This window comes from Saccostrea echinata, unplaced genomic scaffold, assembly GCF_033153115.1.
Source record: "Saccostrea echinata isolate AGI-Se365-2 ecotype Australia unplaced genomic scaffold, CSIRO_AGI_Sech_v1 ptg000025l, whole genome shotgun sequence".
Taxonomy (NCBI): Eukaryota; Metazoa; Mollusca; class Bivalvia; order Ostreida; family Ostreidae; genus Saccostrea; species Saccostrea echinata.
This window is the reverse complement of record NW_026889774.1, coordinates 16141850-16158890: the sequence shown is the minus strand read 5'-3', so window position 1 is coordinate 16158890 and position 17041 is coordinate 16141850. Positions and strand designations below refer to the sequence as shown.

The window sequence follows — 17041 nt, the reverse complement described above, 5'->3', positions numbered from 1 at the left end:
AAAAAAAACGCATAAAGTTCAGATAATTTGCCATCATAGCTGAAAGTTTCGTGAAAATCTATTGAGGCATTCTCGAGAAATCGTCTGCACAAAATCGGTAAGAAAAAAAAAATAATAATAATAATAGTGGAAAAGAAACAACAGAATCAGTAGGTCTTCTGTTGGAAACGGAAGACCTTAATAACTAGATGAGATCTCGTTGCGAGCAATGAGTAGGTCTTCCGTTAGATTTGGGAAATTTTGATTACAAGAAAGTAGAACAACTTCAAATGAAAATAAAATATTCATATCAATTCTTCAAAATATGCTTAGCAACACATGAAAGAGTGAATTCTATCAATTCCAAACAACTTCCGGTCTTTTCTATTCACTTCTGGTATGACGGGAAGTACTCAAAATGACTTTTAACTCCTCACTGAGTGTGGAAGAGTCATCCCTCAAAGTTTCGAAGAAAAATGAGCATTTTCTCGTCTACTTCCGGTTTGGAAGAAATAACTTCCGGTGGAAATAGTATGACTTGAAACAGTCTATTTGCCTTTATTATCTCTATTGTAAACATTTAAAAAAGAAAAAGAATAAAAATTTGCATTTTTTTAAAGTACTTCCGGTGGACAACGGACGTCACGGCAACATACACTAATCAAGAAATTCAAATCTACTAGTGACAATCTATCATCCCTGAAAGTTTCAAGACTCAATCTCAAGCGTTTTTGAGAGCACTTTCGGACAAAATGCAACTTTAAAAAAAGAAAATTGGCCGTATATCGCGACCGGAAGTGACGACGGCAAAATAAAAAAAAACACCCTAAGTTCAGATGATTTGCCATCATTGCTGAAAGTTTCATGAAAATCTATCAAGGCGTTCTCGAGAAATCGCCTGCACAAAATCGGTAAGAAAAAAATAATAATAATAATAGTGGAAAAGAAACAACAGAATCAGTAGAAAGTCTTCCGTTGGAAACGGAAGAACTTAATAATAATGAGAAACAGTAGAATCACTATAAGGTCTTCCGTGAAAACGGAAGACCTTAATAAGAAACAGTAGAATCACTATAAGGTCTTCCGTGAAGACGAAAGACCTTAATAACTAGAAACTCATTGCGGGCAACGAGAGGTCTTCCGTGCGAATAACCATCCTAATATTGTTAAAAAATATTCAAAAACAAAAAAATTGAAAAATTCGACTTTTTATATTCCCTTCCTGTAGCAACCGGAAGTAATTACGATGCACGAAAAAGTGATTCCACACATTTAAAAGCCATAATCCATCATCTCTAACAAGTCTCCAGTTCATATCTTTTCTCATTTTTGAAAAAAAGGGGTGACAAAATTTCATTTTAAAATCAGAAAAATGTCCATAACTTGGAACCGGAAGCGAATTTTTCAAAACTTTTTTCAAGTATAACATTGGCATTTCAAAGCGCATTATCACTAAAAGTTTGACGAAAAACCACTGAATAGTTCTCAAGATATTGTGTGCACAAAATTTATCGAAAAAAATCTATTTTTAAAATTGCTTCCGGTGGACATTTTTTTAAAACAAATTATATATTACATATTTCGATAAGCATCTCTATTAGCCTTACTAAAATCATAGAAAAATATTGAGAAACGAAAAAGTTGAAAAAAATTGATTTTTTAATTCGCTTCCGGTAGCGACTGGAAGTAATGACGACGCACGAAAAGGAGATTCTGCATATCTAAAAGACATGCCCTATACTCTCTAACAAGTCTCCAGTTCATATCTTTTACCATTTTTGCAAAAAAGGGGCGACAAAATTTCATTTTAAAATCAGAAAACTGTCCATAATTTAGAACCGGAAGCGAATTATTCAAAAAAATCTTCCAAATGTAACAATGACATTTAATAGTGCATTATCTCTGAAAGTTTGATGAAAAACCACTGAATAGTTCTCGAGATATCGCGTGCACAAAATTTGTCTAAAAAGTAGGAATAATAATAAGAAACAGTAGAATCACTATAAGGTCTTCCGTGAAGACGGAAGGCCTTAATAAGAAACAGTAGAATCACTATAAGGTCTTCCATGAAGACGGAAGACCTTAATAAGAAACAGTAGAATCACTATAAGGAAACTGGAATGTAAAAAAATACGAGACATCATTTTGAGGGGGTGACGTCCAAAACGTCTTTGTTTGAAATTTTTAAAGCTTTGATATTGTCACAGTTAATTGTATAAAATATATACATGTATATAAAATCATGATAAAATAAGACTTTTTTATTTTAGGGACTATGTGCACTGATTTATTTCATTCTACCTGATATCATGCATTTGGTTACACACACACCCCCCTTTCCGAGTCCGCACCACACACGCAGAAGAAATTGATTGACAATTTACCCATGTATTACGTGAAAGCATATTTTTTCACTTAATGTTTCGAGTAGTTTTATTCTGTGTATGAACTGCATATCATTAATTAACCATACCTTTATGCGCTTAACCACTTTGAACTCTTACTTTCGGATCTTGCCCTGAACTAAATATTAGGGATGTCAACGAATAGTCAACTACTCGACCATCAGTCGAATGGACCGACGATCGAATAACGAAACGACATTCGAATAAATAAATTCAATAAAAGAGTGATAAAGAGTTGGAATTCTCATCCTAAAATTGAGAAACCGTCTTCCCTCAGTCACAGACGATAAGATAATTTTCCTCATTAAAAACTGCTGACTTTATGTGTAGAAAGTACAGTGATTAGAAACGCTTCACTTCCGCGTGAATTATTGTCAATTAATGTGTTGTTTTTATAATAAAATTATCTCGCCATACTGCGCTTTCCTTGTAAAACTATTAATTGGACTTGATCTCATACCATGTGCCCATTATACGATAATTATTATAAAATTAATATTCTTTTACATATTTTAAAGACATTTTGATAATTGGTACAAAAAGTATATTCAAATATTTAACATTATCAAGGGCACCGTATGTGCCCCCATCATTTTAGTAAGCTTTAAAAAAATATATCACACAGTAATTTTTTTATGCTTCCTAAAAAACCGACTTTACAGACCAATTTATGAACATGATTGACGGTGAAATCCTACATTTTGGAGAAATTAGCAGTCTATATTAAGTAAATATAAATACGCTATCCACATTTTAAGTCCATGTGAACATCTGTGTGTAACATTTGATGTAACTTTTTAATCAATTTAAAAAAGGGGGATTTGGGATTAAATATGTGATGTACCAGTGAAGTTTGAAATAAAATTTTAGTTTCCGAAAAAGTTTCGAATATATTCGACTATCGTTCGAATAATGTAATCGAATATTGGACTAAAGAAAATAAATATTTTGACATCCCTACTAAATATCATTGAAGTTTATTTTTCTCTTATTTGAAATTGCTATCTGTTATTCAACCAACCTGAGAAAGTAACAAATTCTACTTTCAAAATACAATTCGGCAAATCTCCAATTTGTGATACAATTGCATAGGTATCTAGCTACAGATACATTTGTACCAACATGTGTTCCTTGTTTTGTCATATCACAATTTCATCCATGCACATTAATTAGTGCAAAATTCAACTGCAAACTCTTTATGAGGGAGTAAAAAGACACGCTGATATTGTGCCGTCAAACACTGCTGCTCTGATGTCGAACGACATAGCCCCCCCCCCCCCCCTTAAAGATAAAATCTTATATTTGAGCCCCAAAACGTGAGAAAAAAATTTGGACATTCTTTGGATTGAATCCGGATTGCCCACGTGAAAATTCAACATGCTAACCATTACGCTATCAAACACCATCGCTTAAAATTGAAAGATGATAAATATTTAGAGTATGGGTTAATAAATTTTCAAACAAATTACATATTTAGCATTCTTGTAAGACTCTTTATTTAGCCTATCAATATCATGAAGAATAATGAAAAAACAAAAAAAGTTCAAAAAATTACCCTTTTTAAATCACTTCCTGTGACGACGAAAGTGACGACGACACACGAAATGTTTCCATCACACAACTACAAACCAAATTCTATCATACCTGAAAGTTTCAGACTCCTACCTTTAACAGTTTCTGACAACAATCACGGACTAGATTTTTAGTGGAAAAATTGAAAAATCGAAATGATATCAACAATACAGGATGAAATTTAGAATATTGATAGGCATAGTGGGTTCCAACATTATGCTACGATCAAAATTGAATGCAAAACATGCATGCACATGTGCTGGATTGTGATTGGCTAATACTTATATTTCTGTTTCTCTCATTGTTTTCAATTAACGTAGGTCTCGGGTTTGGTTGTCGTAATATTTTCGACGTTATTCTATTGAATTCTATAGAGAAAACGTCATTTTTGACTCGTTTTCAGGAAAGATTTCTTTTCAAAAAATGTCAGTAACTTTTAAATGGTGCAGACGAAATTGTTTCTCTTTTGGTCATTTCACACAGAGATGATTTCAGAAAAATCTATGTAAAAAAATTAATATGTCTTCGAGTTAGTTTTCTCGTAATTTAAATGCGAATAATTGCTTTTACATCACAAGATGTAGCATTTTTAAAAATGACGCTATAAACTATCGCGACGTCACGCTTGACGTCATGGATACGGTCCGGTATAAAGTGCAGAAAAACAAAAAGAAGAAATTTATGTTTATATACATTTAATGTAAAGTTTGTATTTAAAATAAGCACAGATGTATGAGTTATGTAACAATGTATTTTGTCTGAAACACCTTGTTTAAGCTGTAACTAAGAGAGAGAGACAGAGAAGGCTAGCTGGAGGGGGGGGGGGGGGGTTGCAGGAGCAGTACTCCTAGTGTGATTCAGAGACTTTTTTCTTACAAGAATGGGGGAACGAATATTAATTAGAGAATAAATTAGAAAAAAAAGTTCAAAATTTTCTGACAAGTAAGAATATGAGTAATCGCCAAAACGTTAGGGAAGAGAAATGGTGAGTGGTTAGGTACAACTATTATTCAGGAGCAAATGTGGTAGGGGATGAGTATAGTAAATAATCTTTTTTCAACAAATACATATCTATTCTCTGTCGAGTTGAAATGATACATGTTATATGTCCAATATTCTTCTATATCGAAGACTAATTTTTGTTTCATTTTGCTTGATATAAATCCCAAATAAATAATCTTCACGAGGAACAGCTGAAGTGCTAACAAATAAACTTTTTCTTAATTCAATACCAATCAACGAAGTTTGGACCCTCAACACACTTGTATTCTAGATGTAATTTGCTTCCGATGCCTGTGATACGTATATCAAGTGCTTTCAAATGACCCGTTTACGGAATTTTCACATTGGTAATGCTAATACGAGTACACACGCTGCATACAACATGTACAACTGCTCTTTTAACAGGATGTCCCTGAGGTATAACCACATGTCGTCATGCAGCCTTTTTCCATATAAATCAAATTCTGTTTGTAAATAAAAAATAAGAAACAAGAACTACTCGTGTTTTATATGAAAAGATCACAAATTTTCACCGAACTTTGTCATTTTTTGAGCATCCGATTTTTCATTCTTGACACCGTTTGATATTGTTAAAGTATTTGTAAAACATGGTGTTATAATAGTTTAAAGAATTTATTCTTTGATGAGCGTTTTTTTAAAACACCAAGATACACAGGAACATGGGATGTAATTTTTAGTTGGGGGGGAGGGGGGGGGGGCAACCTAACAGATACAGACAAGTTTAGGCACGTAGCAATGGTTTCAATATGGGGGGGGGGGGGGGCAACCTAAAAAAACCTTATAAGCTGTCAGAATCCTGGATTTGCCAGGCTCGACATAACAGCAACAAAAAGTGGGGGGGGGGGCAACCAGCATGCATCTATAGGAAAAATTACTGTAGCAAAATACTATACTCAGAAAAAAAGTGGGAACCAACCCCCCCCCTCCTCCCCCCCCCCCCCCCCCCCCCCCGTGTTCTACGGGCCTGAAGCAGACATTCTTGAGGAGGCACAACCTCAAATTACCTCTGTTTTCTAATATGCATATTATTTTCATGTACTGGCAATATTATCAAGGGGGACAACAACTGTAAATTAGCTCGATTTTCTAAAGTATTTTATATACATTGAAAAAATTATGGGGGCTTGCCCCTCCTCAGATTCGTACCGAATTAATATCCCTGTTTCTTTAGCGCGAATTTTTAATAAATCTGCCAGCAATCTTTTTTAATCAGGCGAAATAACACACAAGTACCTCTAGCTCCGAGACTCTGTTATTTTGGAGCTTTAATTTCTTCGTCGCAATACTTTTACTTTGTTCAAATCTTTCTATGATAATAGATGTATCTAAATCTAGTTAAACATCACTGCCTTAATTCTCTATACATATCTGTATTTATACGGTGCATTTACACTGCATTCCTCACCGTTTTTTTTTTTATTTATTCTTTATTCGGTTTTTCACATACAAATGGGGGATACCTCCCAAACTTTTACCTTGATTTTATATTTAAATACTTCTGAAAAGAATTTTTAAAAAGCCATCAGACGAAACACTTTGAGAGAGGTAAATGGAGATGAAAATCTAAAAATTAATTCTTTCTTGTCTTATCAACAGGCTACAATTTACTACCCAGATTTTTTTTTTAGCGACTTTTCAATTTATAGGGCAATTTGCTTGACCGGGAAAGCAAATTAAATATAATCTGAAGCTAACAGCATTGTAGGCTGTTATTATAGAAGGTCTGTGTCGTTTTTATGTTTTATGCTTCATACTTGAGCAGTTTTTCAATTGTGATATAGATATACTTGGTTTTTTTTTTAAATTTCCTTTTTAAAAATAAAGTTTCAACTTTTGATATAACAGTTGTAACTGCGGTTGTTTATATAATGATGGTTTATCACTGAAACAAACTTTTTATTAAAATACGTCAAAGGAAAAAAAATAATCATGCAGTTTACACTTGTTCAGTTGCTCCACATCTTTTCGTGATACTGTTGTGGCCTCAATTTGATGATAAATAAACGCTTTCTAACGCTTTCGATTTTAGAACATTAAAAAAATCATTTAAAAAAAGTTTTCAATCTGTGATAACTTCAGTTTGTTGTATTGAAGAGTTAAAAAAATGTCTTACTCATTGTGATGTCATAATCAAATGTGCACAAGAAAGTCGCCCAAATCATATAAATTGCGTACTCAGTTTTAATGACGTCAGCAAACCTGCGACCTACGTTAAAAAGTTTTGAGATTCCAGACATAAATATTTATTGTGAGTCTCCTTACGAGAAAGACATGAGAAATATCTAGAAAACGGGCAAGTACGTGCGCTGAAATCTGATTAGCTAATACTTAAAGGACTATATTGTTTTTTTGATGAAATACTTTTGAAAATAAAGTGTAGATTTATTAAACAAAACAGTTGCCTAATTTGATGAAGCTTGCAGGGAATGAGGTCCAAAGTGGAGTAGGGGAGCGTTTGGGGAACATCTGTAACGCGTCCCGTTACAATTAGTACTAGTTATTATTCTTTTTTTCTACTTTCTTTTCTGGTACTCTTTTGTCCGGGAGTGTTCTCATAGAACCACTCATCCGATTGACATGAAACCTCTTTAGGGTTAATAGGCATGTTGTGTAGGTGTTCGGAATGAAGGTCAGTATGAGCGCACATGCAGACACGTGCGTGTGCGTGCAGTGAGTGAAATGACTGATATACTTGATGAAGCCGTATATTTTATATTTCTTGATGAATTGCTTTGAAACTCAAAATATAAAGATACATTAGTAGTCTAGACAAGATGACATGGTCAAATTAGCGTGAACTCGTGTGCATGCACGTCGCTCTTTTCTGATTGGCTGATACAAAAATCTCAATAATTTCCTCTTTTTTTTGACAAAATACTTTGAAATTTAGAATATACGTATATATTATAAGGTGCTACAACATGTTAGATAGGAAATTTCTTGAAAACACGTGCATGAAGATGTGTTGCAATCTGATTGGCTGAAACTTTTAATGTCTATAACTCCCTTGGTATTCAACAAAACAGGATGAAATTTACGACATGGATAGGCACATAGGGCTCCTACTTTATGATACTATCAAAATTGAATGCAAGGCCATGCATGCGCGTATGCTGAATTCTGATTGGCTAATAATTGAAGGATTACATCTCTCTTATTTTTCAATGAAATTCTTTGATATTTAACACAAATGTATATATTGTGAGACACTGTAAGAAAATTAATGTGAAAAATGTAGAAAACATGTGCAAGCACATGCGCTGAAATTTGATTGGCTAATACCCATATGGCTATATCGGAGTAGTTTTCCAATAAAATATCCTTAAAAATATAGTGTCCATTTATTTTACAAAAGTATTGTCTAATTTAATGAAGCTTGAAGGGAATGAGTCATCATAAGGAATTGGGGAGCCGTTTGGGAAACATGTGTAATGGTTCCTGTTACAATTAGCACTAGTTTACAATAAATCCAAGTATTCTAAACATTATATTAGACCAAGAAAGAGTAGTTGAAAAACTTTATTAGCACGCATTTCTCCATTTGAGTATGCAAAAGCAAAATTTCTTTTCCATTATTGTCTTTGAAGATTTTACCTTGTTTAAAAAAAGGCACGCTCCCTTTATTAAAAACAAATAAGTTAATTTCAAAATAAGCTTCTTCATATTATATAATTTTCTCAAACTCCAAAAAACATTTATCATAAGTGTATAGAGGGTCCTTAAGGCTATCAGGACTGACTTCGTGGTGGTAATTGGTCAATTTGTGAGATGTTAATTACTGTTTAAGTGTCATGTCTTTACCCAGCCTGTCCTGTGCTTCTTCAATGATTTAATTTAATGATCATTGAGAACTGTGAACTTAATATGATAATGTACATCTAATAATTCCTTTGAGAATGATTTGAGGGGTGGGGATGGGTGTTAACATCCATCATTGTAGTAGCCAGTATGATACATTGATAAAATTTGACATTTCATCAAGCTATATTGAGACTTTTCCTATTTTTAATGAACTTTTTTGCTCATTAGTATTTATTTGATAATGCAGAACTTTCACAGATAGATGTTTTCATATATCTATATCTTGAAGTCAGAATGTGCTATTGATAAAGCATTTTATACCCTTGGATAAAGCATATTTTTATCTTATGGGTAGTATTAACCACACATATCAGATAAATATACCATATCTATGTATAAATATTGTTTATATCATAACTTTTACTTTGGGTTTAAAGTATATGCTTATTGAAAATGGAAATTTGATTCTGGTGACCTCTGTTACACAAAAAAACGTCTTGTTTTAGTCTATTTGGTCTTCTCCTGGTCCTTCTCCTTTGGAAAAACTTCTGGAAATGCAGAAACAGAAGAAAACCACAGACCCTCACTGAAATATCTGCCACTAAATAGTGGGTCTTCAGACAGCTACAGAATGATTCAAGAAACACAGCTTGTAAAGTAAGCTAGATAAACTTTTGAAAACAAACTGTCTAAGCTGTATGACTTTATTTGCAAAATCTGTTATTTTTCTATTCCAAGCAAAATTTCTGCTTATATGTATTCTGTGGATTGAGGTTCACTGCAAACACCAGATAATGAACCAAGATCATTTTTATACAGTTCATTTGCAGTTTCTGAAAGACATGTAGCATCAAAAGCATTGTAATGTTGCATTTCTGAAGACTCTAATAGTCTTACTGTGTATAGCATTTATTACAAGTGATTTAAATGTTGTATGGAAAAAATGACAGTTAAACATACTTTGACATTTACATGTAAATGTCTAACAGAGTAGATATTTAAATGTTTCTAAAAATCAATCGGTACCTTTTAATTTATATTTTGTAGATTAGAGCATTGCTATACCTGTTCATTACTTTGTACATGCACTTTTGTGTTTGTTTTTTTTAAAAACTAAAGGGAATGTGATTATTTTCAAAACATATTAAGCACAGTACAAAAAGTGCAAAAAAAGCTCATCCTTTGGACATTTCATTATTGTAGAAATGGTGAAAGTTGTGCATTGTAATTGAAAGAAAGAATGATGAATGATATATGTGAAATATAATGTTATAATATTAAACATACAGTTGTTAGCTCACCTGAGTTATAAGCTCAAATGAGCTTTTCTAATCACCAATTGCTGAGTGTTCATCCATCTGTCTGTCCGTCTGTAAATTTTTCACATTATCAACTTTTTAGCTCACCTGAGCCGAAGGCTCAAGTGAGCTTTTCTGATCACATTTTGTCTGTAGTCCGTCTGTCCGTCTGTCTGTCCGTCTGTCCGTCTGTAAACTTTTCACATTTTTGACTTCTTCTCAAGAACCACTGGGCCAATTTCAATCAAACTTGCCAAAAAGTATCCTTGGGTAAAGGGGATTCAAGTTTGTTCAAATGAAGGGCCACGCCCTCTTCCAAGGGGAGATAATTAAGAATTCGTGAAAAATTAATGGCATCATTAAAAAATCTTCTTCTCAAGAACCACTGTGCTTGAAAACATGAAACTTATGTGGAAGCATCCTCAGGTAGTGTAGATTCAAGTTTGTTCAAATCATGACCCCCGGGGGTAGGGTGGGGCCACAATGGGCGATCAAAGTTTTACATAGGAAATATACAGGAAAAATCTTTAAAAATCTTCTTCTCAAGAACAGCAAAGCCATACTTGGTCATATTTATATGGTAGCATCCTCAGATAGTGTACATTCAAGTTTGTTCAAATCATGACCCCCGGGGGTCGGGTGGGGCCACAATGGGTGATCAAAGTTTTACATAGGAATATATAGGAAAAATCTTCAAAAATCTTCTTCTCAAGAACAGCAAAGCCATGATTGGTCATATTTACTTGGAAGCATCCTCAGGTAGTGTAGATTCAAGTTTGTTCAAATCATGACCCCCGGTGGTAGGGTGGGGCCACAATGGGCGATCAAAGTTTTACATAGGAATATATAGGAAAAATCTTTAAAAATCTTCTTCTCAAGAACAGCAAAGCCATGATTGGTCATATTTACATGGAAGCATCCTCAGGTTGTGTAGATTCAAATTTGTTCAAATCATGACCCCCGGGGGTCGGATGGGGCCACAATGGGCGATCAAAGTTTTGCATAGGAATATATAGGAAAAATCTTTAAAAATCTTCTTCTCAAGAACAACAAAGCCATCATTGGTCATATTTATATGGTAGCATCCTCAGGTAGTGTAGATTCAAGTTTGTTCAACTCATGACCCCCGGGGGTCGGGTGGGACCACAATGGGCGATCAAAGTTTTAGATAGGAATATATAGGAAAAATCTTTAAAAATCTTCTTCTCAAGAACAGCAAAGCCATGATTGCTCATATTTACATGGAAGCATCCTCAGGTAGTGTACATTCAAATTTATTCAACTCATGACCCCCGGGGGTCGGGTGGGGCCACAATGGGCGATCAAAGTTTTACATAGGAACACATAGTAAAAATCTTCTTCTCAAGAACAGCAAAGCCATGATTGGTCATATTTATATGGTAGCATCCTCAGATAGTGTACATTCAAATTTGTTCAAATCATGACCCCCGGGGGTTGGGTGGGGCCACAATGGGCGATCAAAGTTTTACATAGGAACACATAGTAAAAATTCTAAAAAAAAAAACAATTTATTAAGAATAGCAAAGCCATGATTGGTCATATTTATATGGTAGCATCCTCAGATAGTGTACATACAAATGTGCTCGAATCATGACCCCCGGGAGTCGGGTGGGGCCACAATGGGCCATCAAAGTTTTACATTGGAACACATAGTAAAAATCTTTAAAAAAAACTATTTGTTAAGAATAGCAAAGCCATGATTGGTCATATTTATATGGAAGCATTCTTAGATAGTGTACATTCAAGTTTGTTCAAACATGACCCCTGTGGGTCGGGTGGGGCCACAATGGGTGATCAAAGTTTTACATAGGAATACGTAGGTTAAATCTTTAAAAATCTTCTACTCAAGAACAGCAAAGCCATGATTGGTCATATTTAAATGGAAGCATCCTCAGATAATGTAGATTCAAATTTGTTCAATTCCTGACACCCCCCCCCCCCCAACCACTTTTATATTTAAACTTTTCAACCTTTCAAGATTGAAGTGATTTCTGCTTTTTCCTAGCCATAGTGCTCAGGTGAGCGATGTGGCCCCTGGGCCTCTTGTTAGGTCACCTGAGTTTACTCAGGTGACCTATTGCTATCTGTTTTCGCCAATTGTGGTGCGATAACATTTGAACATTTTCAGCTTCTTCTCTGGAACCACTAAACCAATTTTAACCAAATTTGGCATATAGCATTTATGGGTGAAGGGAAGTAAAAATTATGAAATTCATGACCCCTACCCCTCTGGGTCCTGAGGGCTGGGGCTAAAACTATCAAAATTAATGCATTCTTTAAAAATCTTCTTCTTTATTCCTGGACATTAAGCAGGCAAACTGTTGGCATGATTATAATAAGCATTGAGCCCTCTACCTCTGTGAAATTCATTGCCCCAGGGTCAGGGGTTCTGGTGTTAGGACGGGGCTTTGTTGAATATATAGTGAAAATGCATTATTTCTTTAAAAATCTTTTCCTCTGATCCAGAGAAACAAACGGAATGCATAGTTATGATGAGAAAGGTTGCCTCTTCCAATATTGTGAATTTTATAGCCCCTGAGTCGGGGGTTCTCGTGTTAGGGCCGGTGTAGAATACATAGTGAAAATGCATTATTTCTTTAAAAATCTTCTTTGATCCAGGGTATTAAGCACAGAAACTGAATGCATAGTTATGATGAGTAAGGTTGCCTCTTCCAAAATTGTAAATTTCATGGCCCCTGGGTCAGGGTTTCTGGTGTTAGGGTGGGGCTCTAATGATTACATAGTAAAAATGCAATAATTCCTTGAAAATCTTCTCCTTTTGTCCTGGGTATCAAGCCGATGAACAAAGAGTATAGTTATGATGAATAAGGGTGCCTCTTTCTAAATTGTGAATTTTATGGCCCCTGAATCAGGGTTCTGGTGTAAGGACAGGGTTTAAATGATTACATAGTGAAAATGCATTAATTCTTTGATAATCCTCTTCTCTGCTTCTGGGTATTAAGTAAGCAAACTAAATGTAAAGTTATGATGAGCAAGTGTGCCTCTTTCGAAATTGTGAATTTCATGGCCTCTGGTTTCAAAACGTGAACCCAATTTAATTATGGCAAAGTTGTTACATGATACTCATGTGACCTATGTTCTCAAGAAACATCTGGCTAACTTAGGCCAGGATCAAAGTTCCACATAATGCATGTATTCTGGAAAAGAATTTTCTTCTCTATAACTTAAGGGCCATGTTAGTATTATGTTACTGAAGCATCTCCATGTGGTGTAGATTGAGATCTGTTAGAGTTAAGGAGGGGCCATAATGTTGGTCACAATTATCACCTAAAAATCAGCAGTGCTAAAAAAATTCAGGTGAATGTTTTGGCCCATGGGCCCTTAGTTTTTAGCTCACCTGAGCCGAAGGCTCCGAAGGACCCGTCTCCACGTCCCGCAGTGGGTTCTAACCCGCGACGTAAGGATCAGCGATACAATGACCTTGTCAGCAAATACAATTTATCATTGAGTCAAATGCTGACTGACGTTTTTCATACTAGTTGTTGGGCCATTATTTACACACTGAATTGTCGACGGATTTTTCCGTTATTTCCCGATCATGACAAGGAGCACACGGCTCTGATGTTTGGAGGTCCGTGTTTGCTCTGTTCCTATTTTGTATTGTTTAATGGACTTTTGAGCTTGAATACTGTTCGTTATCTCCATATATTTCACTCCTTACTCTGCGAATCTAGAGCAGACTTAAACCAGTGCGCCACAGGGGCGACTTTTGAATTCGTGAAAAATTAATGACATTATTTAAAAATCTCCTTCTCAAGAACCACATGAAACTTTTGTGGAATCACTGTAAGGTAGTGTAGATTCAATTTGTTCCAATCTTGACCACCAGGGCTAGGGTGGGGCCACAATGGGCGATCAAAGTTTTACATAGGAAAAATCTTTGAAAATCTTCTTCTCAAGAAAAGCAAAGCCATGATTGGTCATATTTATATGGAAGCATCCTCAGGTAGTGTAGAATCAAGTTTGTTCAAATCATGCCCCCCCTCCTCCCCGGATCCACAATGCGCAAACAAAGATTTACACAAAAATACAGAGGGAAAATCTTTAAAAATCTTCTCAAGAACAGCAAAGCCATGATTGGTCATATTTATATGGAAACATCCTCAGGTAGTGTAGAATCTGGTTTGTTCAAATCATGACCCTTGGGGGGTAGGGTGGGGCCACAGTGGGCGATCAAAATTGTACTCAGAAATACATAGGAAAAACCTTTAAAATTCTTTTCAAGAACAGCGAAGCCATGATTGGTCATAAAAATATAATGGAAAAAAATCTCTTTTCCTCATTGTTAGAGGTAAAAGAGCTTGGGCTGTCGCAGCTGAACAGGCTTTATCGCCTCAAATTCAGAGGAGGTCCACCGCGACCCTGGCTCCAAAATGTAGATTCAAATTTGTTCAAATCATGACACCCCCCCCCCCCCTCCAGGAAAATAGAGGAGCCATAACAGGGGATCACAGTTATATAAAGGAATATAAAAGATATATCAATAAAAATTTTCTTCTTAAGAACAGCAAAGCCATTATGTGTCATATTAATTCAATAGCATCCTTGGGGAGTGTAGATTCAAGTTTGTTCAAATCATACCCCCCCCCCTTCCTCCATGAACCACTTTTATCTTTAAACTTTTCAATACTGATTTCTGCTTTTTCCTAGCCAAAGTGCTCAGGTGAGTGATGTAGCCCCTGGGCATCTTGCTCAAGACTGCCCTGGGAAGTCAATAGTTGATTTGATATAGAGATATGAACAATTTGTAAAATAGGGTTGGCAATCGAATGCAGAACCAATCAGTTAACCATAAGACATTCTAAATTATTAGTTAATGGTATCAAAATATGTATTTTCTTGACATTTTTTTTTCAAGTAAGTTCCATTCACATACACAACATGCCAGTAGAAAGCAATTTCATTTTGGGAGGGCACAGCCATACATTTTTAGGTGGGGTCGGGGGCACTTTCAACTACCAAAAATTCCTTGACAAGATAAAAAAAGGTCATCAGACGTTTTGGTTTTGGTTTTTTTTTTTTTTTTTTTTTTTTTTTTTTTTTTGGAGAGGGCTCAAGCATATAGTACCTATGTTTTCTATAGTATTCTATATATCGGCAAAATTATTGGAGGGGGACATGCCCCCATCCCCCCTCGCCAGTTCCTAAGGCCGTGCACAAGAAAACTGTAAAACAAAAGAAATATACTGTTCATATTTGATCACATCACAATGCTATATATATATATATATATATATATATATATATATATATATATATATATATATATATTATTTCAATTTCAAAACATTAAAAAAAATCAAGAAATGCTAATAATTTGATGTCTTGCCTTGATGTTCTGCCTTGCCGCCATAATCAGAAATAATTCTGAACTATTACGTTAGGACACTTGTTAAAACAAAAACTTGGATGCATCGATATATATATATATATATATATATATATATATATATATATATATATATATATATATATATATATATATATATTGAACTTATTTAGGTTGTAACAGATACATATATCAAACCTCTAAAATATCCACAAAAATGCAGACTTTCTATGAATTGATGTTCAAGTTCCTTTCCATTTTTCCATCACCTTTATAAATCTATTCATTGTTTAAAACTTCATAGAATATTATTTTATCCTTTCAAAAAAATCTAGAGAACCTTAATTACTTCATAATCAGCATAAATTGATATGTGAAAACCCTAACTTATCAAGATGTTTTAAAATTGAATTTTAAGGAAATTATTATTATTTTTTGTGACTTTTTGTGAATATTTTCTTGAAATTGAATGATAAAATCTATGTGCTATTGAAGTAAAAATGAATTCGCATTAATTGTTATTTTAAGAATAAAGGCACTGTGATACAATGATTGTTTTCTTACTCCTGTTCATTTGCACTGAGGTTTACATCACCCATGTCAGTATAGGTTAGATGGGAACCTAAGACTTCTGATTAAGACATTATCAAATTTCTTATTGGGTTATTTCAGTAGTGGATACATCTGCTTTCTCTGACAGGAGCATACCCAAGATTTCAAGTTAGCTTTAGCGTGGCTGCAAAGAAGATTGACCAATTGATTGTATATATTGCTTAACGCCAAGTCGGTAATATTTCAACCATTTTTTGGGCGGAAAATTAATTTTATATGAATGGTTTTTGAAATTTTTTTTAGATACCCCCTTTGAGCCTGCTCTCTCTTTTTTTTTAAAAAAAAAATAGAGAAACGGTCTTTTACGTGCCAAGGGGCTGCAAAGCAGAAGATTTTCAAAGTTGACATGTATTTTCATTTATTCCAACAGCACTGGGTCAAGTTCTAACAAGCTAATTCAGAAACTTTATGTGCCCCACTTAGGGGAAAAAGAAGAGTATGGAAGAACGAGGGAAAAAAATGCAGATGGAAAAAGAGAAAAAGTCCACCTTGACCTTTTAACTTTTAACCATAAGCCAGTTTGAGTCTTTTTTAATGAAACTCATGATCAAAATTTTCATTGCAAAAGCTTACAGAAAAACTAAAATTATTATCTGAAAAACAAATATGTATTTCTGAACTTGACCTTTAACATTTTGATCTCAAAATCAGTATGGCTTTTCTCTAAGGTTATAGAGAGTTCTGATTTAAGGGGGCCGACTGGGGTTTTCATTGCGCAATACTTCGCGCAGCATAGTAAAATAAAGCGTGCTTACTTTTTTAAAGCAACTATTTTTAAATAATTTATGAAAATTAACAAAATTAGGAAATCTCAGGTAAAAAAAATCTATATTTTTAAATAACTGATTTTTTAAACGATTTTTCAAATGATGGGTAGATAGACGTCGTAATGGACTTTTGTGGAATTGCGTACAGTGGACAACAGACTTCAGACTTCGGACTTTAAATAAGGGGAACATCTCAAAGTGTAGAATTTATAA

At 34.5% G+C, this 17041-nt stretch overlaps 1 protein-coding gene across 1 annotated transcript in view; it reads left to right on the top strand.

The window, feature by feature from the left end:
• The window catches only part of LOC133192081 (uncharacterized), a 506856-nt gene extending 497454 nt beyond the window's left edge, over positions 1-9402 (top strand). The window contains exon 25 of the mRNA XM_061327935.1: positions 9287-9402. Within this exon, the coding sequence (XP_061183919.1) occupies positions 9287-9370 (84 nt within the window). The 3' untranslated portion in view covers positions 9371-9402. The remainder of the gene's footprint in view (positions 1-9286) is intronic.
• The last annotated feature ends 7639 nt before the right edge of the window (positions 9403-17041 follow it).